Source organism: Sceloporus occidentalis, unplaced genomic scaffold, assembly GCF_023333645.1.
Source record: "Sceloporus occidentalis isolate IW3139 unplaced genomic scaffold, rSceOcc1.0.p SCAF_30, whole genome shotgun sequence".
NCBI classification, from domain to species: domain Eukaryota; kingdom Metazoa; phylum Chordata; class Lepidosauria; order Squamata; family Phrynosomatidae; genus Sceloporus; species Sceloporus occidentalis.
Genome location: NW_028317010.1, coordinates 5,786,983 through 5,809,000, shown reverse-complemented (window position 1 = coordinate 5,809,000; position 22,018 = coordinate 5,786,983). Strand labels below are relative to the sequence as shown.

Genomic DNA, 22,018 nt, shown 5'->3' with positions numbered 1-22,018 from the left:
GTTTAGTGGGCTTGGGCTGTGGTTTAATTAAATAGCAAAAAAGTCTGGATGGTAGACTGATAACTTCAGTTTTAGGTGGACCTACAGAAGATAAGTTGTATGTCACCCACCCCACTTTATACTGATTCCTTTGCTCATTTTGCCATGGGTTATCCACCTTCTACCAATGTCCACCAACAATTATTTAAAAAATTAGGTTTCCTAGTTTGTCTTAGGATGTAAATACAGTGGGGCAAAAAAGTATTTAGTCAGCCACCAATTGTGCAAGTTCTCCCACTTAAAAAGATGAGAGGCGCCTGTAATTTTCACCATAGGTACACTTCAAAGTCCATAAATCACATTGTCTGATTTCTAAAGAATTTATTTGCAAATTATGGTGGAAAATAAGTATTTGGTCAATAACAAAAGTTCATATCAATACTTTGTTCCCCCTTGTTGGCAATGACAGAGGTCAAACGTTTTCTGTAAGTCTTCACAAGGTTTTCACACACTGTTGCTGGTATTTTGGACCATTCCTCCATGCAGATCTCCTCTAGAGCAGTGATGTTTTGGGGCTGTCGCTGGGCAACACGGACTTTCAACTCCCTCCAAAGGTTTTTTATGGGGTTGAGATCTGGAGACTGGCTAGGCCACTCCAGGACCTTGAAATGCTTCTTACGAAGCCACTTCTTCATTGCCCGGGCGGTGTGTTTGGGATCATTATCATGCTGAAAGACCCAGCCACGTTTCATCTTCAATGCCCTTGCTGATGGAAGGAGGTTTTCACTCAAAATCTCACGATACATGGCCCCACTCATTCTTTCCTTTACATGGATCGGTCGTCCTGGTCCCTTTGCAGAAAAACAGCTTCACCGTAGGTATGGTGTTCTTTGGATGCAAGTCAGCATTCTTTTTCCTCCAAACACGACGAGTTGGGTTTCTACCAAAAAGTTCTACCTTGGTTTCATCTGACCATATGACATTCGTCCAATCTTCTTCTGGATCATCCAAATGCTCTGTAGCAAACTTCAGACGGGCCCGGACATGTACTGGCTTAAGCAGGGGGACACGTCTGGCACTGCATGATTTGAGTCCCTGGCGGCGTAGTGTGTTACTGATGGTAGCCTTTGTTACTTTGGTCCCAGCTCTCTGCAGGTCATTCACTAGGTCCCCCTGTGTGGTTCTGGGATTTTTGCTCACCGTTCTTGTGATCATTTTGACACCACGGGGTGAGATCTTGCGTGGAGCCCCACGAAGGAGATTATCAGTGGTCCTTTATGTCTTCCATTTTCGAATAATTGCTCCCACAGTTGATTTCTTCACACCAAGCTGCTTGCCTATTGCAGATTCAGTCTTCCCAGCCTGGTGCAGGTCTACAATTTTGTTTCTGGTGTCCTTCGACAGCTCTTTGGTCTTGGCCATAGTGAGGTTTGGAGTGTGACTGTTTGAGGTTGTGGACAGATGTCTTTTATACTGATAACAAGTAACGAGTGGAGAACAGAGGCGACTTTTAAAGAGGATGTTACAGGTCTGTGAGAGCCAGATATCTTGCTTGTTTGTAGGTGACCAAATACTTATTTTCTACCATAATTTGCAAATAAATTCTTTAAAAATCAGACAATGTGATTTATGGACTTTGTTGTCTCATTCTGTCTCTCATAGTTGAAGTGTACCTATGGTGAAAATTACAGGCCTCTTTCATCTTTTTAAGTGGGAGAACTTGCACTATTGGTGGCTGACTAAATACTTTTTTGCCCCAGGATAAGGGTTGCATAGTGTTATTTACTTTTTTAAGTATCTAGCTATGCACAAATCATACTCAATTATGAGACTTACATACAAAAAGTAGCAACATATATTTTGGAAGGGGGTAAAATTGACATAAGAAAACATGACCCACCTGTGTTTTACTTTAATCTTTAAACTATTATGCAACATCCTTAATTACTGTATTTACTGTATAAATGTCTACTTCACAATTTTCTACTTGTGGTTTTATTGGGAAAGCTAAATCAATAAATGATCACTTACTTCCAGCCACTGTGTGCCAGGAGGCTCCATTTACAATCCCTTCCTCCTTGTTGAAGTCCTCAGAGTGGCAAGGCCTGCGGCTAGAGTCTGTCATATGCCGATGCGTAGAGGCATAGGAATATGCCAACCAGCGGAAAACATGGTCATCAGGTGTCGCTGTGTATTCTTGGGTCTTCCATGGGGAACGCACCATATCATAAGGGTATGACACTACCAACTCCCCTCCTTGCAAGTTTCCCCCCAAAACAAAGGGAATCTTTTCCATCCATGTGATGAGAGATCGTGTTTCTATAGAAACCTGTGGAACAAAACAGATAAAAAAAATTGCCTATAGGTAGTCCCATAATGGGCAAAGCAAATGTATCTTTAGTTCAAACAATAGATGAACATACATTATAATGCTATCTTTCAACTAGCATTATAAAAGTCACTTGGTCAGTAGGCTAACTCAAACTTAATTTGCATGCCTTCGATTACTAGCACTCGCAGAACAGCTAGCATTTTCAACTATACATGAGTTGTTTGCGAGTGCATGCAAATGTAATTCTTGGCAGTTTCAGGCAAGGGCATGTAAGGTAAATGACAGCTTGCATGTCCTTGCAGGCAACTTGTGAAATGTAAGACCCCTGCCCTGTATTATATGTGCGTAAACATTTAATCAATATCATTTTTGAGTGTTTGTTGATTAAAGGTGGTTCTCATGACCTCCTATTAACCAAGTGGATCCATGTGGAGGATTGTGTGAACCATGTGAAAATCACTCTCCACCCCTTGACACTTAATATATGCAAATTGAGAGCCTATGAAAGTTGGCATTAGTGAATTTGCAAGTTGGAGTTAAGTTCAGCACATTAAATTTTGGCACTACAAACTCACATTCTTAGTCAACATGGTTATTAGTGAATAGAACTGATTGTGGAGGCACAAAGCTCTGCCTAAGCCCTATCCCATTTCATTCACACACCACTCCCAGCAATTTCCTGACTTATTTTTTAATTTCTTGTCTTAAATCTCTTAATAGACCAATCATGGTGGAAATTAATCATTAAGGTAAAAAAAGCAATTAACGCATTACCCCCCCACACTTTAAGTCTTTAAAGTGGGGGTGCGGCCTTTAATCAGGGTTTAGCGCAGGAATGCGCAAATCGTATCGCCCGGCGCCCGATCCTGCAGAGTTAGGATCCAGATCCCCCGCAGCGCTGCAGGGGAACTGGGTCCTACTCTCTGGCAGCCAGTGGACGTCTGCGCGATATCCGCTAGACACCAGGAGTCTGCATTGGTAAGTCGGGGGGGGGCAGAGTGGCAGCATATCTGAGGGGGGAGTCAGAGTGGCAACATATCTGTGAGGCAGTCAGAGTAGCAGCATATCTGGGGGACAGAGTGGCAGCATATCTAGGGGTGCATTAAAATGGCTATTGGTTTTCTGTTTGTATGTAATATATGTTGGCTTACTGCATAATAGATACCAAAAATGTTAAAATACAGTATGTTTGGTAGAATACCATTTTACTATTCCACTGATGTGTATTTTTTCTAAAAATATATTTTTTTCTTTATAAAAGCACCTAACTTTTAGGGTGCGGCCTATAATCAGGTGTGGCCTATAATCGAGCCAATACGGTAAATGTGCCTGTGAACGTTTTTCTATTATCTTGATCTGCATTTAAATTAAACCACTACACATCTTACCGTGGCATTATAGTACTGATACCAGTCTGGGATTGGGATGTGGTTATTGATGACCTTGCGGATATTTCGGAAGCGATCTTCAGCCTCCCAAAGCAATGTATTGAGGTCTGGAAAGTTGTTGTTGATGTCAATGCCATCATATGTCCACCGTCCTAGTGACCAGCCTCCTAATTCCGAGCCCTGTAAATTGTAGTGCAAAGTTTATTTACCAAAGTACAGAGAGGCAACACAATATGATATTTTAGCTAACGTAGACGTTTGCAAGAGAGTTCCCATTTCCAGCAGTAATTTTTGGTATACATTATGAGGGCTCATTCCCTGTGAACTTCTCTTACAAGAGGAGCGTAATAGGCCCTGCATAATTCATAGTGAAATCATCATGGTTTTCTTGAGTCATCTCACTGCCTTGTCTAATTATGGATGATCAATTTAAAAGAGAACATTGCCAGGGTTGGCCTTTCATAATACGTAATGAAGCTGGTTAGTAGAAACTGTAAATCTCCTGCAATCGCCATCTCAGGAGCATGTAACTCTTTGTAAAGGCCCCTGGGAATCAGCGTAGCTAAATGGACAGGGAGCATGTATGTGTGTGGGTTAGTGCATGCTCAGGGCATGTCCGTGTTTTGATTGGGGTATGTTAATTGAGGGGTGGGAGACCCTAGGTGATATAAGGTGCCCTCTGGGTGACCCCGGTCACTGTCCTTTTTTACAGACACGGCCAACAGTCTTACCTGCTTCCCACCCTCCCTCCCTATTTCTTGTGTACTAACTTTCTTTCTTTTGTCACAGCTGGCGGTTTGTGTGTCCTTGCCGGTCTGGTTTTGGTAAGTGATGGAGTTTGGATGCTGGTGTAATGGAAGGCTCAATCCTCCCCTAACCTCTGGTGTTTTATTGGACGTGCCCACCGAGCTTGTTGGACGGCTGGTGGTTAGCATTGGTGGTGGGACAGTGAAAGGTAGCTGTCAATTTTGTTTGGACAAGGGGGGAGGTGAGTACCTGTGGTCTGGATTGTGCAGTGTGAGAGGCCGGCAAGGACGGGGTTAATTCGATTCCTGTGTTGGTTATGTTTGAATATGTTATGGTAATGTGTTATGTATATTTGTATATTTGTATTTATTATTTATCGGTTATTGTATATTATTCTTATTGGTTTATGGTGTTTTGGGCCAACACAGTGTTTTATGGTTTTATAATAAAATTGTGCTGTGACCTGCTTTATCCAATTTCAGTCTCCGTGTCGTTATTTGGTGGGTTAAACTGGTATTGGGTTTACAATGCACGATACACACTACCTACATACATGACAATATTGTAAGAGCACAATGAATATGTCATGTTAAAATTGTATAGCGTTATCAATGAGAAATCATTGGTCTGATATACAATTAATGCAAAGAAGACTGAACTCACCAGCTCAGCAGCCTTTTCATAGCCATCAGGGTTAACACTTGGAAGAAAGTGGAGACGGGTATTGTGGATTAGACGATGAATTCTTTTGTTCCCGGCCTCATACTCTTGGCAAAGGAACTGCATCAATAACAGTATGAGTTCTCTTCCTAAAACTTCATTACCATGTGCTCCAGCCATGTAACGGAATTCTGGCTCCCCTGCGCAGATAAAATGGTAAAGAAACAAAAGAGAAGGCCGTGATGACACATTGTTACTATTAGTTTTTATTTATATAGCGCCATCATAGTCCACAATAGAATGCACATGAAACAAGCTTGTTTTCCACACTAGAGCACATATCACCAGGCAGGGGTTCATCATTAAGAGCCACAGAGCCAATCATCAGGCAAGGGATTATTCAAGCAAACACAAGGCAGAGGCAAGCCGGGTCTCCAAAAAACACAGCTCTGAGCCGACAGACTCTCTTGCGCATGCAACCACAAAAAAGCAAGTAGCCCTAGCACGACAGCGTAATATTGTATACTATGAGTGCAAGATGCAGTCCCAAGGTATAGATAAGTGGTGAAAGTTCACGTGAATAAGACAAAATGACAAAGTTAATAAGTCATATGCAAGATTTAGGATGGATATAAAAGAGACAGGCGGGACTTGGCAGGACATACATAGAGCTTGTTTATTCTCCTAACCAACTTCGTGCTCCCCAGGGTTATCGGACATCTCCATCACGTATAGCTTCAGCCCCTGGTGGCTCCGCCCAATGTTATACACGCGTGTGATGTTGGGACACATCTCATTCACCACCTTCATCAGCTGATTAATAAATAAAATAAATCTGCGTTTGGATGGGGACTGTCAAAGGAGGCAATGGCAAAACATACCCAACGTATCTCATGTGAATTGAGAGGAAAAATGTGTTTTGTTGTTTTAAAAATTTTAAAAACCTTTTCCCAGATGCATCAAACCTGAGCAATCATATTTTTCATATTAAAGCACATCTGGCTTTTCAAAAGCAACAGAAGAAAAAGAAATTGTCGACTTCTTGCATTTAGAAAATATGATACAGGCAGTTCTCAATTCAATGTTCATGATCCTGATCACCCATCATGGTTACAATCATTTAGTTTAATATGTACCAATATATAGCACCATAATTGAGATGTACAGTATATGTAAGTTAGTTGCTGGTGCATGACAAGTAGTGACATAGAAAGTTCCAACATGCAACAGTATTGCTGGAAGATACCGTTTCTAACTCTGGAAGCACTATTGCCGGTGTGACTACTGATACAGTATATACATATATCTAATAGTAAAGTACATTATGCATTATAAACACACCTGTCTCATCTCCTTGTAGCTGTGATGTCTAAAATCCAGGTTGTCAGATGTGGTCAATTCATTGCGTCTGTGATAATAATTATTTGGGTCTGCATGGAGGAAATTGGAGAGAGTTAGTCATATTTATAATACTGCTTATTGGTTGCTAATTACTGTTTTGCTATCTCCAAATGATTAATGACCAAATGTACATCATGGGGTCCCCTATGCACACAAGCTATTTTGAGCCCTAGTTTAAAAATAAATAAAAAGTCAGAAGGAATGTAGGAGGGACATAGAGACAAAATGGGTGGAGAAATCACAGAATGTGGGTGTGGCATGAGTGACACAGAGAAGAGTGGGCTGGGTTATGTTAAGTACTGTTGCTGTAACCTCATATGGTATCCCAATAGTATGGTTTTACGGGCACATAGCTTGTTTCACTATATGATATGTCTGCGGCATAAGAATCTGGACTAACATCACACAAAAGCAGATCTTGGCAGAGAGAATAGAGTCTCGTGCAGCCTTTTCCCTGAATAACATCTTGCATAGACCAAAACATTTGGTCCACATTTGTAGTTGTTTTTGTTAAAATCTGTGTTCTATTTGAATTGTGAATAGACTTTTTGACCATGAACTCATTCAGATAGAAAATGGACCATATTTAGAACACGGTTTTCATTGCTGACTCATTTGGCTGCTCTGTATTATTTTGGTTAGCATTTCCTCATAGCAACGATTTGTGTTTCTCTGCCAGGGTTTAGTGTTGGTTAAATGTTGGTATTTCTCGGGGAACATTTTTATTGAGGTGGGCAGGATTTACACAGATCGCTGTGCCAAAGACTTGACAGGGTCACTTTTACTGCCATTCCTCAGCAGATATGGTCCTTTAGTGTTTGGCCGCCCGCTGGACACACATACCTGCAAGCAGGGGTAGGCACCAACATTGCTCATGATGGACATTTACTGGGGTTGGTGGTGGACAATGTAATGATTACTGTGATTTTTTTATTTCATACCCCCAGGGTATCATTTCATGGGAGGTGGGGCAAGAGATGGAGAGGAGGACAGGGGTTGACTAAAGTGGATCTGTAACGTTTCTCAAGTTCTACATTTTATAGTTCTTCACACTGAATTAATATATGTTATAATGAGCACGGATTAGGATAAACAATGAATATGTGTTAAATCCCTGATATGTATACCTTGGGGGAAAAGTACCTTAAGTTCCTGTTTTCTGGATCTGCATGATTATTCCTCACTACTGAGTAATCTTTTCACAATGTCTATATTAAGGGCAGTTTTATCCATCATCTATATACTTTTATAGTGCTGATGGCAGCAGGGGGTTCCTGGAATAGGAAGCACAGAGGCTTATTGGATAAGACGGTAAGGAAGGTCGTTTTTAAAGTGAAAAAGCAACTGTTGTGGGTCCTAAAAGCTGGAGTTGTAGATGTACCCTTCCCTGCCAGTGAATGCTTGAGTGATTAAAGATGGATATTGCTTTTAAAGCAGAGATGTAATGTACATAAAATAAAGGTGTCTGTCAGCTAAAACAAATTGCTGGTTATGCAAACAAATTGCGTAGTTTCCATAGCTGAACTGATAACAGAGCCCTCAGTTTGTAACCTCGATGATGATTAATGTGGCTGTTGGAATACCAGAAATGAGTGTCGGTATAATCGAATCAGGGCTGTTTCATCCAATAAGGCAAAGAGGCAGCTGCCCAGTCACATACAGAGACTCACAGCTCTTTTGCCCACTAAAATTTCAAGAAGAATATTTGGCAATATACTTTGGAAAAGGCTACAGGTCCTTAGTTTGCCCTAAAAATGTCTAGCGTGCACATCATTCATTCACAACTATACACTGATGGAGCAGTATATGAATACTATCCAGTGTCACACGTTGGGAAATAATGTAGAACTCAGAGGTGAACAGGTTATCGTTAGTGTTGTTATACCCCATGAATGTATGTATCACACATTCAGTACTATATAATCCAGAGATGAAAAAAAACTCTCCTTCTAACTGTTCATTTAGTGAATAAACCATTTGAGCATTTACTCAAAATTGCATTTTTTAGGAAGTTTTATTAATGTTACACCATCTTCTTTATAATCCACACTGAAAGAACTCAGTCTACTAACCTGGTAATGGACAGCCAAGTACCTCAAGCCTCATACAGATGCTGCCCTCTTCGTACCAAGACCGCGGATTGATCCGAATATAGCGGCCAACCATAGGCTCCAAAAATTCATTCAGAACAGGAATCTCCTTCTCACTGTTCCCCTGAAAAAGCTTTAAAACCAAATACTCAGACACATTCCAAAACCATAACAGCGCAAATTTCCATTAACATTCAGCACCAAACTTCATGCAATTAAACTTAATTTTATGCACATTCTGCAACTTCCTATAGTAATCTGTAATATAATGTAACCGTACACCCGCGGTACTGATCTACTTCTATATACTGTACATGTACTTCTAAATACGGTAGATCTACTTCTATATACTCGGTACAACACACACACATTATACGCCTTTACACTTTCTTTTTTAAGGTGCGTACATAATTTTCTGCACTCCAACTTTTATAGAAAACCCCCCGTATTCATAGGTTTATGGAAATAATCTTGTTTCCATTTGAAATTTGGCAGAGTTTCGACAGAGGGCGATTGCCAAATTCCATTGACTGGATGGGACCCTTAAACAACATTAAACCCTTCTTAACCAGCAAGCCAGTTATACGCTACAACGCAGCTTGTTGGAGAAATATAGCTGCAACGTGTCCAGATATATCATCCTCATAAGGGATTTATTCTGCCTTCTCATTATAGCACAGACCAAACAACTGAATGAAACTTTCTTAGACCCAGCAGAGTTTTGGGTCATAACACTTTGTGACTTGGAAATTGTCACTTTAAGAGCAGAAACATACAGCTGGAAGTCACACCAACTATGGAATCAACCAATTATGTATATCACTGCAAGAAAAGGCAGAATAGTCTTTATAGTTGACAACTATGTACATCTGGGAACCGATACATCAATTTTGTTGTTTCAAAATGTTTGTATTAAGATCTGCAAGTGACCTTTTTAATAATAATATGTTTGATAATACACTGCATACTGTGCTGTGTGGGTGGTAATCCTTAGCAGCTGCTGGTAAGTATTGGTATAAATTCATCTTTAGAGAAAAAAAAATTGCAGTATGTGGCATATAATAGGTTAAGCGAGACAGCTGTCCTCCTTACCGCTTCTCCGGTTCCATTCTTTGCAATGACCCAGCTGTGGCTGTCATTACTGACCATCACTCTATAGGACGTTACCCAGTCACTCCTAAAAGGAAGACAATGTCAACAATAATATAATATTATCAGGCTCCTTGTAAAAATACCATGAAGACAGAAACTGGCCTTTTATCACTTGACTTGCTGCAGTATAAGCATTCAGTTTCAGATCTGTAAGGAATTAGAACTTTTAAATGTAAAATTGCTGTAGTGCTGAAATGGTTTGTTACATCAATAAACGTTGGTTGGGTTGTACAGGACTGGTTTTCAGTAGGTCCATGCCAGGTTGAACACGTGATTTATTTTAAGGACGACAGCATGGACAACATCTCATATACTGTATATCATTGCCTTTCCTTGCAACCCAGCCTAAGATTCATGTGTGCTCCCCAGCCTGTGTCAGACACTAATGAGCATCAGCATATAACCTAAGCCTGTAGAATGATGAGTAAAAGCTCAGATGGTTTATTCACTAATTGAACAGTTAGAAGGAGAGTTGTTGTTTCATCTCTGGATTATATAGTACTGGCAAATTTCTCTGCAAGAACGGCTGGACTAACCCTGCATTATGCATACATAGGCATCTGGGGGGGTGGTATCTTTCCCACCTTTCTCTTCTATTGTGGGTCTTCACAATGTGAGATGAAACGACAACTCTTCTGCAAACGCCCCTGCCAACTCTTTCTTTAGTGAATAGACTTGCTGGGGACCTGATACTTTTTATTGTAGTAAATCCCTGTAGCTGTTTTGAGAAATTAAATAAACTGAAGTCAAACAAAATAATGTTTATGGTGACCAAATCTGCATTCATAAAGCTTATTTGCAAAAAAACCCCATGTATGACAAATGATCCCAAACATCCAGTATAGTAAACTTGACCTCTCAATGCATACTTAAGGGAATCATAATGCCCTTTTCTGCAGGCATCATCGATGCAAACAGTGATACTGATGGCATTCTGTTGGCAGAACATGCAGTGATTCACTAAGCAAACCTAAACTATCTTGTTTATTGACACCTCCTGCTTATGCCTTGAGAGGTTGTACTGTTGGGAGTATTGTTCATGCACAGGCATTGAGGGTCTTATTTGCACATGTTTCTCCTCTAGTGTAAGTGTTCGTGCTAGCGTGTTACCAAATACATTTTTCTACCCTTTACAAAAATGTCTATAAAATACTTGCTGAGTACAAGTTAAGTATCTCTTTTTTGGCTTGTTAAGAAATAACTAATGTGTAGTTATAGACAATTAAGCGTTAGCCTTTGTGACTAGACATCAGCATTCCATTCTTATTTGATTATTGAGATAATTATTGAGATAGTTAACAAGTTTGCTATTCTGTAAATAGAGATCAGTAATTCACTCACACATGGTTTTTAAAAAGTGTTTTTTTGTGTGTATTTTTCTGCCCCCCCCCCCAATATTCTTATATTAACTTATGCAGCAGAGCGGATGCAGGAAATGGCTTCTTGTATCAGGATCTATCAGAGAGCTGCAATGCGAATTAGTAAAAAATCTGCTTCTAATATCACAGAACCAGAAAGGCATGTCTGTTTTCTCATTTGTGTGTCACATTTTTAGTCTGTTGTATAGAAACAGCCGGTACTTTGTAAATAGAACAAGTAAGAGAGACAGATAACTCCCCCAGGACACCTGCTTCTGCCCACGCACTGCATTCAGCAAACAGTGACAAAAAGACATAAAATGGCTTCTTTTAAACTTAAAAAGCGAGCAGTAAAGGGGTTAATAATAAATACAAGATCCTTTTATAGGGAAATTGGATTTCTTTCATCTCACAGAAGAAATGATCATTTCCTTGATAAGGAGGTATACAGTGATATTTCTATACAAATAATTCACACTTCTATCCCGTAGGTGAGCGGAAGGGACACAAATACTGGCTGACAAATGAACAATGTATCCAGTTAGTAGCCAGGGGCACACTGCTAGATCTGTACATCAGATATTTCTGCAATCTAGTAGGCTAAATAGGCCACGTAATGAAGGCTGCAGATTAAAATAAGCAATGCATATGTATTTGGAACACATCAGATTTATACATGAGCAGCACATTAAACTTGATGTTCTCATGGTCTGCACAATTATTTCATTCATGCACATTTTTTATCTCTGCCCTGTTAACTTGCTGATTGTAACGGTTTGGGGAAAGAAGAATGAAGACCATTCTGTCTCACAATTTTTACAATACAAGAACGACTAGTGGCTTAAGATAATTTGACAATAAAAGGAGCTTTAAAGACTGCCACTTTAACCAAAACAGTAACAAAAAATGTTTCGGCATTGTAGTTTTGCAAAGCAGACGTTTTAAAAACATATCAAACAAACAACTGAAAAATAAATTTCAAAGCAGACTCTGGGAAAGGCAGTTATGTTGCTTCACCAGTTGTGATGCCTTCACAACACACAATAAACTGCCAACAATGTTTCATACACTTAACTTGGCTGCAGGTCGTAATGTAATCATTTGGGAACAGCATAGTTTGTATATTTAATAGCAAGTCTAATATCACTGGGATAATGAAACAAGATGTCACTGCATGTGCTACTATATGAATGATTTGCATCCAAGGAAAGCTTTACATTGCCACTCCATGCCACCACATGCAGAAACATCACACCGTCCAAAGTTTTCCAGGCATGATTTTGGTTTATTCCGGTGTTTTTATGTTAACTTTATAAGTTTCATCAGCAGTAAGAGTAATTATCATTAGTTAGCTAGTGACCACAAACAGCGCCCCCTACGGTGTTAACTTGGTGGTGCTGCTGCTGCCGGGTTCTCTTCTGGGCTCTACAGCATGGCTGGAAACACTTTATCAATACTGACAGTGCCGGATTTACATTACTAGTCACAAAAACCACAGACGTTCTTATATGTTCAAAATGTATAAATAATAGTTATATATATATATATATGTGTGTGTGTGTATATATAGTGGCCTTGTGTACTGCAGCACTGTACAAAGGAAATAATCACCAAAATGGCTATGAAAGAAGGACATAGGCATAAAAGCATAAAAGAAGCAGAGAATAAACTGTTGTTGAGAAGTGAATGCAGATCAGGCAAATGAATGCTTCTTTGCAGGAGTGGATGGGCTCTTTCTGAAAACATATTGACCCTAGGCCCATGCCTCATCAGTCTACTCAGAATTTCTAGTCCTGACTGGCTCCCATGATTAAATGAACTTCCATTGATTGTTCTTTACATATGAACACGTGCACATAAATCAAATATATGCTATCTTTTTTTAAAATAAGTTGTTTATTAGTATATTATTCACTTTATTATCCACATTTCTCCACAGATGCTTTTTCTTATTTGTTAGAACTGTCATATAAGAGATCTTAACAGGTTTATATCTCAAGTTAGTAAAATGTGTTATATTTTTCTAAAAATAAATATTCTGTTAAAAATATAGGCCTAAATAAGAAGTGTGAACAGGCAGACAAGCTGTGAAACTGAAGGTAAAGAAACACGGGATCAAGTGTGACCTATCCTTGTACTTATTAAAATGCAAATCATAACATATAAATATATATATATATATATATATATATACAAGGGAATTGAGCTTCTGTTTAGCTAGTTATATTTGAATTTCTGTAGAACTAGTTAAGGGATAGGGCATATTAAAATCTAATAAGAACCAAGAAAAACGCATTTATTCCACTGTTCTGGTTCACACCTCCGAAGTGTCCAGGTTTTCGCAGGACAGTCCTGTATTTAGGGTTCATTCCCACTGTCCAATGCAGCTGTCCTACCACTTTTGAGGCAATAGGGTCAAGGACCAGTTGAGTAGATTCACTGATCTCCCCTGGCTGGCCCAAGGAGCTGTAAAATTAGTCTGTATTGTTTCCGCTACATAGCAATCTTGCAAAGCTCTGAAGCAGAATGCTATGAGGTGGCTCTCCAAGTAAGATGGTCTGGTGGCCACAACTCTGTCCCTGCCCCTACCTGTCTCTGGTCACATCCCTCAAAACAGGTGTCCCAGTTTGGATCTGAAATGTTGGGGATATGCCATCTAATAATGATGCAATATTTTGAGAGATAATGTACATATGGGATTTCAGATCTGTAAACCTTGTGTGTCTGGTTCCATACACACCGCCTTTGACATAGGTTCTGCTGATCAATATATGACCTTGTTGATATAGTCAGGATAATTAAAGTGACAGTGTATTGCTCGACACAGCCTCATCAGACACGAATGAATATAAAAGTACTTCGCAAATACCTAAATATGCATTTTTTACTTTGTTTTAAAAACTCTTCTCCACTGAAAATGCTGAGGCTCCAGAGCTCGTAATCACCCCCAGTTTGAGCTGCTATACACAGCGAGTCCCAGACAGGAAAGTATTCCCACTGAAATCAATGGGACTGCCAAATGTGCATGAGCGCAGGGGGTCACATTAGACTTCTTGGAAATCTCATATAACCAAGATCTGAAGGCGAGTATCGCCTGCTTACTTGGTCAAAGGCATCTCTTGCAAGCATCTCTTGGGCACTGGGGAAACACCCTAAATGTGTGAGCTGTAAAATTAGCTAACAGGTAGGGTAGTATGTGGGAAGGTTTCCATTCATAATGCATACGCCATCCAAAAATAAACATCAACAAACCTTCCCACGCTAACTATGCATTAACTATACAGCCCTCTTTTTAGAAGGAGCCAGGTTTGCCAACTGAAGATCTTCAGGACTGCGGTAAAAATATGTTATGCTACTGGAAATTATTTTATTTTTTTTATATAGCACCATCAAATTCTGTAGCACTGTACAATGGGCAGACAGAACATAATAAGTGGTATACAACATTACAATTTGGCTTATAGAAATCACAACATACACCTGCAGGGTAAAGGTCTAAGCACAGGTCATGTGTGATGGGACACAGAGTCATACGTACAGTTACTAATAACAGCATACCGCAGTATTTGTGTGGCTTTATTACTCAGTATTTAAAGGTTAGCTCCCACCGTATTTTTACATCCCTGAGTTCGTGTCCTGTGATTGTAGAGAATAAATATGTAGCCAATATGTATTTGTTGTCAAAAAGTCAAATGGTGTCAAACATTCTTACGCAACCCATGTATTGTTGCAAAAATTTCAAAATACATCTTTATTTGCAACAATACACTAGCTTCACGTCCGAGGTCTGCTCAGGCTAGTACTGTGCCTTAATGTCGGAAGTCCACCTGGGGAAGGCAACACTGACCTGTAGAAAACTCACACTAGAAAACCAGTAACTAAGAGACACTTGTGCAAAACCTTACTTTCCCTGGTCTTCTGCTTTAAGTAAGAGGTACCCCACTGATAAGATAGAAAAGCCACATACAGAAAAAAAGGTATGGGAGTTCCTCTTTAACCAAAGAGTTTCTCTTTGCAACTTAAACAGGTTTTTTTAGCCAATTCTGAGTATTTGCACAGTCTGTAAACTTACTTTCTAAAAAATATTGTTTATTCCTAAAATAATATCAAATCTGTTACTTTTAACAAGGGTCACGTTGATACAGCTCCCATAACTAATAACTTAGTTCCCAAAACGAATTATCAGGGAAGCGGAAAGAAGGAATGCGACACAGACAAAATAAAAACATTTTTTTGCAAACTAATATAAAAAAACGTTTACAAGGACAAAAATTTTTTTTCCACTATGCTATTCTTTTAGTCTGCAGGATTTTTTCTTCTAAATTCAACTCATTTTATGGTTACCTACATACAGTACTTTAGGTATTAATCACAATCAGTAGAATGTAAGGAGAAACACATGGTTACTCTAGTTTATCTGGGAAATAAGTTAATTACAGATACATATTAATTGGTATGGTAGCCATGGAAACTGTGGCTGTAGCAGAATTGATGTGTCATTCTGCAAGGTTTTATTATTTAACCGGTCTTTTCATTCTGTTTTTTTGGGGTAGTTTTTCACATTTTTAGGATACCTCCGTTAAAATAAATAAATATATAATACAATTAGATGAAAGAATAATCATTTGCACTTATTTGAATAGTTTTACAAAATCAGCATCCCTTGTGTTCTAGTGACAGGCTGCGCAAGATACACTATAAGACCAAAAGCATATGGATATCTCTCCTAATTATTGAGTTTAGGTGTTTCAACCACACCCAATGGTAACAGATGTATAAAATGAAGCACACAGACGTGTCATCTCCATAGACAAACGTAAGCAGCCCTGCTAGAACTGCCCCGGGTCCACTGTAAGGGCTAGTATGGTGACGTGGAAGTGTCTAAGAGAAACCACAAGTGGGACTGCTGAGTGCTAAAGAGTATAGAGCATAAAGAACACCTGTCCTCTGTGGCATCCTTCACTAGCGAGTTCCAAACAGCCACCGGAAGCAACATCAGCACAAGCACTGTGTGTCAGGAGCTTCATAAAATGGGTTTCCATAGTGGTATGTGTAAGGCACACCACCACTAGACTCCAGACCAGTAAAAATGTGTTCTCTTGAGTGATAAATCAACCTTCACTATATGGAAGTCTAATTGATGAATCTAAGTTTGCTGTATGCCAAGAGAATGCTACCTACCAAAATACATAGTGCTTACTGTAAAGTTTGGTGGAGGAGGGGTAATGGTCTGAGGCTGTTTTTCATGGTTTGAGCCCCTTAATATCAGTGAAGAGAAGGCTCTGCCCTTGGGCACAAAGCAATGTCCATAAAGATATGGTTTGGTGTGGAGGTACTTTAGCGCCACGTGCAGGGCCCTGACTTAACCTAATTTTTATTTACTATTTTCTCCCACAGGTGGATATGTAAATAAGGATAGTAAGACACACCATATCCGCCATGCTTTCACACAATCTTGCTTGCCTAATGCTCAAGTCTTCCTGTCTTCTGTGCAGTCAGGCAATGTGAACAATCTACTTCCGGTTCGGAATAGCCTGGTAATGGTTGCTGTTGATCAACAGAACTCTATAGCCCAGTGTGAAATTCATATGGGCTTCTCAGATGACATGAGACAGTGTATGATACATCAGTAACTAAAAAAAGGCCTAAGTACGGGAAAGCTGAGTAAGGGCCAAAATTGTGTGATTCGGTACTGTTAGTTTTAGAAAATTCGTATTTCTACTCTTTTTATCCCATGTATTCCAGTCTAGCTGCAAACCAATCTCTTCTAGGATGAAATGGAAATTAATGCCACTGTAGATAAATATAGATAAATATAGACATCTTACTCTGATACAATAATTGATGTACTTACATCCAAAGTGAGTTTCTGCCTTGCGTAACAATTCCTGTGAATTTGGTCAGTCTTCGGGCATCAACTTCTAACCATTGTTGCACATCAGTTCTTCCAGCACACCATGCTCCATCATAAAGGTCATTTTCATTCACCCCTGCCTGACAGAAACAACACATTTGGCTTATGAAATAATAATTAGACACATAGTATTGATCTGCAGTTCAAAATATCATCCAAACATAACTACTCTGTCATTGGCATGTTTGTGTTCAGTTCCCTCAAGATAGAACTTTTTTTTTATCATGTCATAAAGCCCCATTAAGAGTGAACAATACAGAACACACTGAAGAACACAAAACATTTCTGTTTACTGCACAATGAAAAGCAGTCACATGAATGACACTCAACACGCAACAATTCATCTGAATGGAGCTCGGAAAGATCCACAGTTGATCTCTCGAAACTGGCTTTGTAAGCAACAGTCTTGAAAAGTGTGAAGTGTCAAAAACCCTGTGTCCTCAGCTTCAGAGTTTGGAGTAAGAGTTCCAGGTAATAATAATAATATTATGTACCTTTATGACTTAATCTAAAGACAAGAAAATCTATGTCGTACCACTTTTTCTTTGACTTCCATGCAATGAGCCCATTGTGCAGAAGCACACTGTTGAGTTATGCCCCCCCCCTGACCAAGACCTAGGCCAGTAGACTTGTGCATTCATCTTCGGGCAAACATGAAAACGAACACGAAGAGTGCGTTTTCGTGTTCGTTCCGAAGACACGCCGAAGAGAAGACAGCGGCGGTAAAACGTAGGCGAAGACGAAGACACACACCACGAAGATCTTCGCGATCGTCTTCGTCTACCATTCTCCCCCCCCCTTCTAACTTACCTTGTCTTCGCGGCATCGCGGCAGTTCCCGGAAGTGGAAATCCGCAGGTTCGCCGTCACGGGTTACAGGGCAGTGCGAATTAGCCTATTGGTCGCCTACAGGGACAATTGGTTGATGCCAGAGGAAGACCCTGCAGGTGACCAATAGGCTCACTCGCACGGCCTTTGTAAATTGTAAATTAACCTCTGACAGCGAACCTATGGATTTCCGATCCCGTTAACCCCTTCGATGCTGCGTTAGATAACGGGAGCGGAAATCCGTAGGTTAAAGGGCCGTGCAAGCGACCAATAGGCTCACTCGCACGGCCCCTTAACCCTTTAAAAAAAAAGTTAACCCCTAATAAAAGTTAACCCCAATGCTGCAACTTACCCGGCAGATCCCAGTGGTCTCCCTGTTCTATCAGTTAAATGCCCGTACAAGCGACTTTATTGGTCGCTCGTACGGACATTTAACTGATAGAACAGGGAGGCCAGTGGGATCTGCAGGGTAAGTTGCAGCATTGGGGTTTTAAAAGTCTGTACGAGCGACCAACAGAGTCGCTCATACAGACTTTTAAAACCCCAATTACAACTTACCCGGCACATCCCACTGGTCTCCCTCCCTGTTCAATTAGTTAAATGTCCGTACGAGCGACTTTATTCAAAATACAAATACAAAACATTATTGTTCCATTGAGAGATAGAGAACAAAAGGCAAAACATTCCCTTCGAAGTTTTTCTTATGACATCACCACAGAATGTGTGACAAATGTCACTGGTTTTAGAGACTGTGAATATTTTTTTGCATTTTATTTTATTTAGCCTTTCGTTACCGCGCCAAGAAACACCATACATATACAGCTTTCCATGTGTCATGAATCAAGTAACTAAAACTCTGTTTTTAATTGAGTACAATGAGAGATTTACTGCCATGCCCTTTTTTTACTCAAAAGGCTACTCGTTTAGCAGATTCCATGCTTTATTGTGCAGCTTCTGGCTGTATACACATAAAAAAGTATAACAGCAGCTGCATGTATCCAGAAGGTGGCTGCATTTATGTCACTCTGGTTCATTCCCTTATCATCTCCAGCCTCAACTATTGCAACATTTCCAGTTGGCATTACTCTGTCTCGATGATCTCCTCTGCAATTTATGAAACACGCTGCTGCTAGGCTTACCTTCCTTACTCGGCACTCGTCTTCTGCTTCCCCACTCTATGAAACCCTCCACTGGCTCCCCATTACATCAAGAATTACATTTAAAATACTTCTTCTAACATATAAAGCCCTCCATAATACTGCTTCCCCATAATACTCCCCTACTCAATCTTTACATTCTTTTCGGTGGCCCCAGGCTTCCCTCAGTGCTTACCTCTTTCTTTTTCCACATCTCTGAAACCCATTTCTACCTAACTTTCACCCTCCCAATATACAAGATAAATATCAAGAAAACTACACTACCTCTCCCCTTTCTACATACCTTGTTTCCCTTCACCCAGCTCCGTCTAGAGCATAAGCTTGCGAGCATGGCCCTCATTACCTAATGTCTTGTTTGTCTTAGTCTGTCAATTCCAGTTTTCTCATAGCCCATGAATATATCTATTGTAAGAAAAGTTATGAGTAAATTGTTGGCACTATATAAAAAAAGATAATAATATTGACCTCTAGCTTAAAGGTTCGGGGACGATTTTAATCCCCAGTACCGCCATCTTTCCACATATAACATATGAGCCACATACCAGACTTCACTTCCAAATAAAACAGTATACATTTTTCACCTACATACGGTCTTGTGTACCACCAATCAGGGAAATCTTTGTTACAAAACACCTCATTGAAGTGATCAGTTGTCCCCTGTAAATTTGGATGTCTATGAAAAATATTGCTGTAGTAGCACTATGGACTTACGCGTCCCAAGTCAAAGGGCTCATTTGGACACTGTGAGATAGAAATAATTATCATATGAATATATGAGAACATTCTTTCAATACAAGGTTTATGATGTCAAATCTTTAAATCAATTGACCATTCATTTTAAAACAATCCCTACTTAAAAAATAGATTAACAGGACAATTAGGTGCTTTGTCAGTTTTACTGACCTATTTATAACAATGACACATATTATTATTATTATTATTATTATTATTATGAAAATTCACCTGAATATTTAGTCTTCCTCTGTGGGCCCCCAGACCATAGCGTTTCACAGTAGAGGCATGCAGTTGGAAGTCTGTAACTTTTAAAGTCTCCAGTCCAAGAGGAGGGCAGCCTGTGAGAAAAATACACGTAACGGTTAATCACTGCAATACAAATGTAAACGCATCATGGAAGATCATATTTCAGGAGGCCTTATGGAAGCTGTATCCTGCAAGGCTTCATTATGGATCCTCAGATAAAGGAGACAGCTGGTCGCTTTAATGTATCTCACAGAATAAAGCTCCAGAAGATTACGTAGCTCTATGCTAACCCTCAAGGTGGCATTTTCAGATTTTTTTATGCCAGGGTGAAGTTTAGAGCATTATCTGCTGGCATTAAAAGTATAGCCCAAGCACAGAGTTTTTTGTGATTTCCAAAACAGGAAACACATGGAAATTTGGAAATAGAAATAGTTTTGTTTTTGTTCTCTAGGAATTGTATAAATTTAATACAATTTTTTTATTTAATGCATATTTAATGCATTGCTGCCAACATTATGGATACATTGGTGAGCCCTTTTTGTCTCAATACACTACAGCAAAACATTGGGTCATATTTATAAAGAGCAATTCTTGGGCAACCACCTCTAAGTTGAGCAACCACGAGGGACATTATCATGGCAACTGTTCTACATTTTGCACAATAATCCAAAATTGCTTTTATGAATATGGCCATTTATCTAAACCAACAGTTGTGTAACACATATGTATCAATTACAAAAGTTATGACGGTTGTTGTGGCAGATCAAGTGCTTTAATGTGCAAAGACACACCTGATTTCCACCTGATTTCCACGTATTGCTGACCATCACATGTATGTGAGAGGTATTACTGAGTAATTGGTTCCCTTCATTTTCACCTTCACCAGTCAGCATACCTGAAAACTCTTGGGATCTCACGCCCCGCTCCCCGCCAGTTTCCCTTTTAAATGGGGGCGTTTCCCATGATGGCAGCGGGAACGACCACTGACATCAGCAGGAACACCCCCGATGATATCAAGAACAACTCCGGGAATACCCACCGACTTACTGCTCTTCCTCACACTAATTGTCTCTGCATCACTGAGTAGAGCAGATATGACATCATATCCTATAGCTCCACTTGCAGAGACCATGAGTGTGAGGGAGGGTTCTAACGCTCTCTTTTCATAAGAACCTGAAAACCCTGCTTTCCTACTTGCCACAGTGCCCCACAAACCCAGAGGGCAGCTCTGTTTCTAAGACCCCACAGGTTTCTTCTCCAACAGAACTGCGAACTAAACAATGTCTTCAAGTTACAGCTTACAATACAGCTATCTCACTTCAGGTTACTGTGATGTACTAAAGCATTGTCTCCCAGCTTTACTGCGAGTGCTCACCATGCCTACATACTATATAACTGCAGCAATGGTGCATATTAATAAACATTTGGAAAGTTGCTGTAGAAAATGATTGCAGTTAAAATCAGAAATCAGAGTGCGCACAGACAAAAGTCACAAAACTACTATCTACAGCTTAGAGCTTTAGGCCTTTTTTACTATTCAAAGAAGGTCACATTTTCCATGTCATCATCAGTTTCTCTCAAATTTCACATAAGGTAAACTACATTAGTACGTTTTCTGCCAAATCGCAGCATTTTTAGAAGACACGGTGAGAAAGATAAATTAAAAGTAAGCACGTGGAGATTAACGATACGGCAGGGTCATTAATTGTTCCTTTCTCCAAGCACTGAAATTTTACTCACTCAGCATTCACAACCCCTGGATATGTAAGTGTAACTGGGAAGATTTTTCTAACATTTTTTACAGGGGTAACAATCTTTACAAGTTTTATATAACTTTTTTTTAATATAAAGACTTACTTCAAAGTAAAACAGTGCACTCCCCCTCTCAGATACTCCCTTTCAGACTTCTTTCTTTTTTCTTTCCTGTCCCCCTCTCCTTCCTTACATAACCCCTCTGCTTTTATCTACTCTAAGGAACTCTAAGCTCCAACCTCCTTACGCCCTATGCCATTATACGCAAATATTTTAAATC

The 22,018-nt window shown here is 39.7% G+C and overlaps 1 protein-coding gene across 1 annotated transcript in view; it reads right to left on the bottom strand.

The window, feature by feature from the left end:
* Nucleotides 1-22,018, bottom strand: part of LOC149298964 (inactive carboxypeptidase-like protein X2) — a 42,572-nt gene that overhangs the window by 10,850 nt on the left and 9,704 nt on the right. The window contains exons 3-11 of the mRNA XM_089486798.1: nucleotides 19,969-20,078; nucleotides 16,962-17,101; nucleotides 9,690-9,774; nucleotides 8,580-8,730; nucleotides 6,448-6,536; nucleotides 5,796-5,919; nucleotides 5,110-5,306; nucleotides 3,700-3,879; nucleotides 2,011-2,308 (exon numbers count right to left, since the gene is read on the bottom strand). Coding sequence (XP_089342924.1) covers nucleotides 2,011-2,308; nucleotides 3,700-3,879; nucleotides 5,110-5,306; nucleotides 5,796-5,919; nucleotides 6,448-6,536; nucleotides 8,580-8,730; nucleotides 9,690-9,774; nucleotides 16,962-17,101; nucleotides 19,969-20,078 — 1,374 coding nt within the window. The remainder of the gene's footprint in view (nucleotides 1-2,010; nucleotides 2,309-3,699; nucleotides 3,880-5,109; nucleotides 5,307-5,795; nucleotides 5,920-6,447; nucleotides 6,537-8,579; nucleotides 8,731-9,689; nucleotides 9,775-16,961; nucleotides 17,102-19,968; nucleotides 20,079-22,018) is intronic.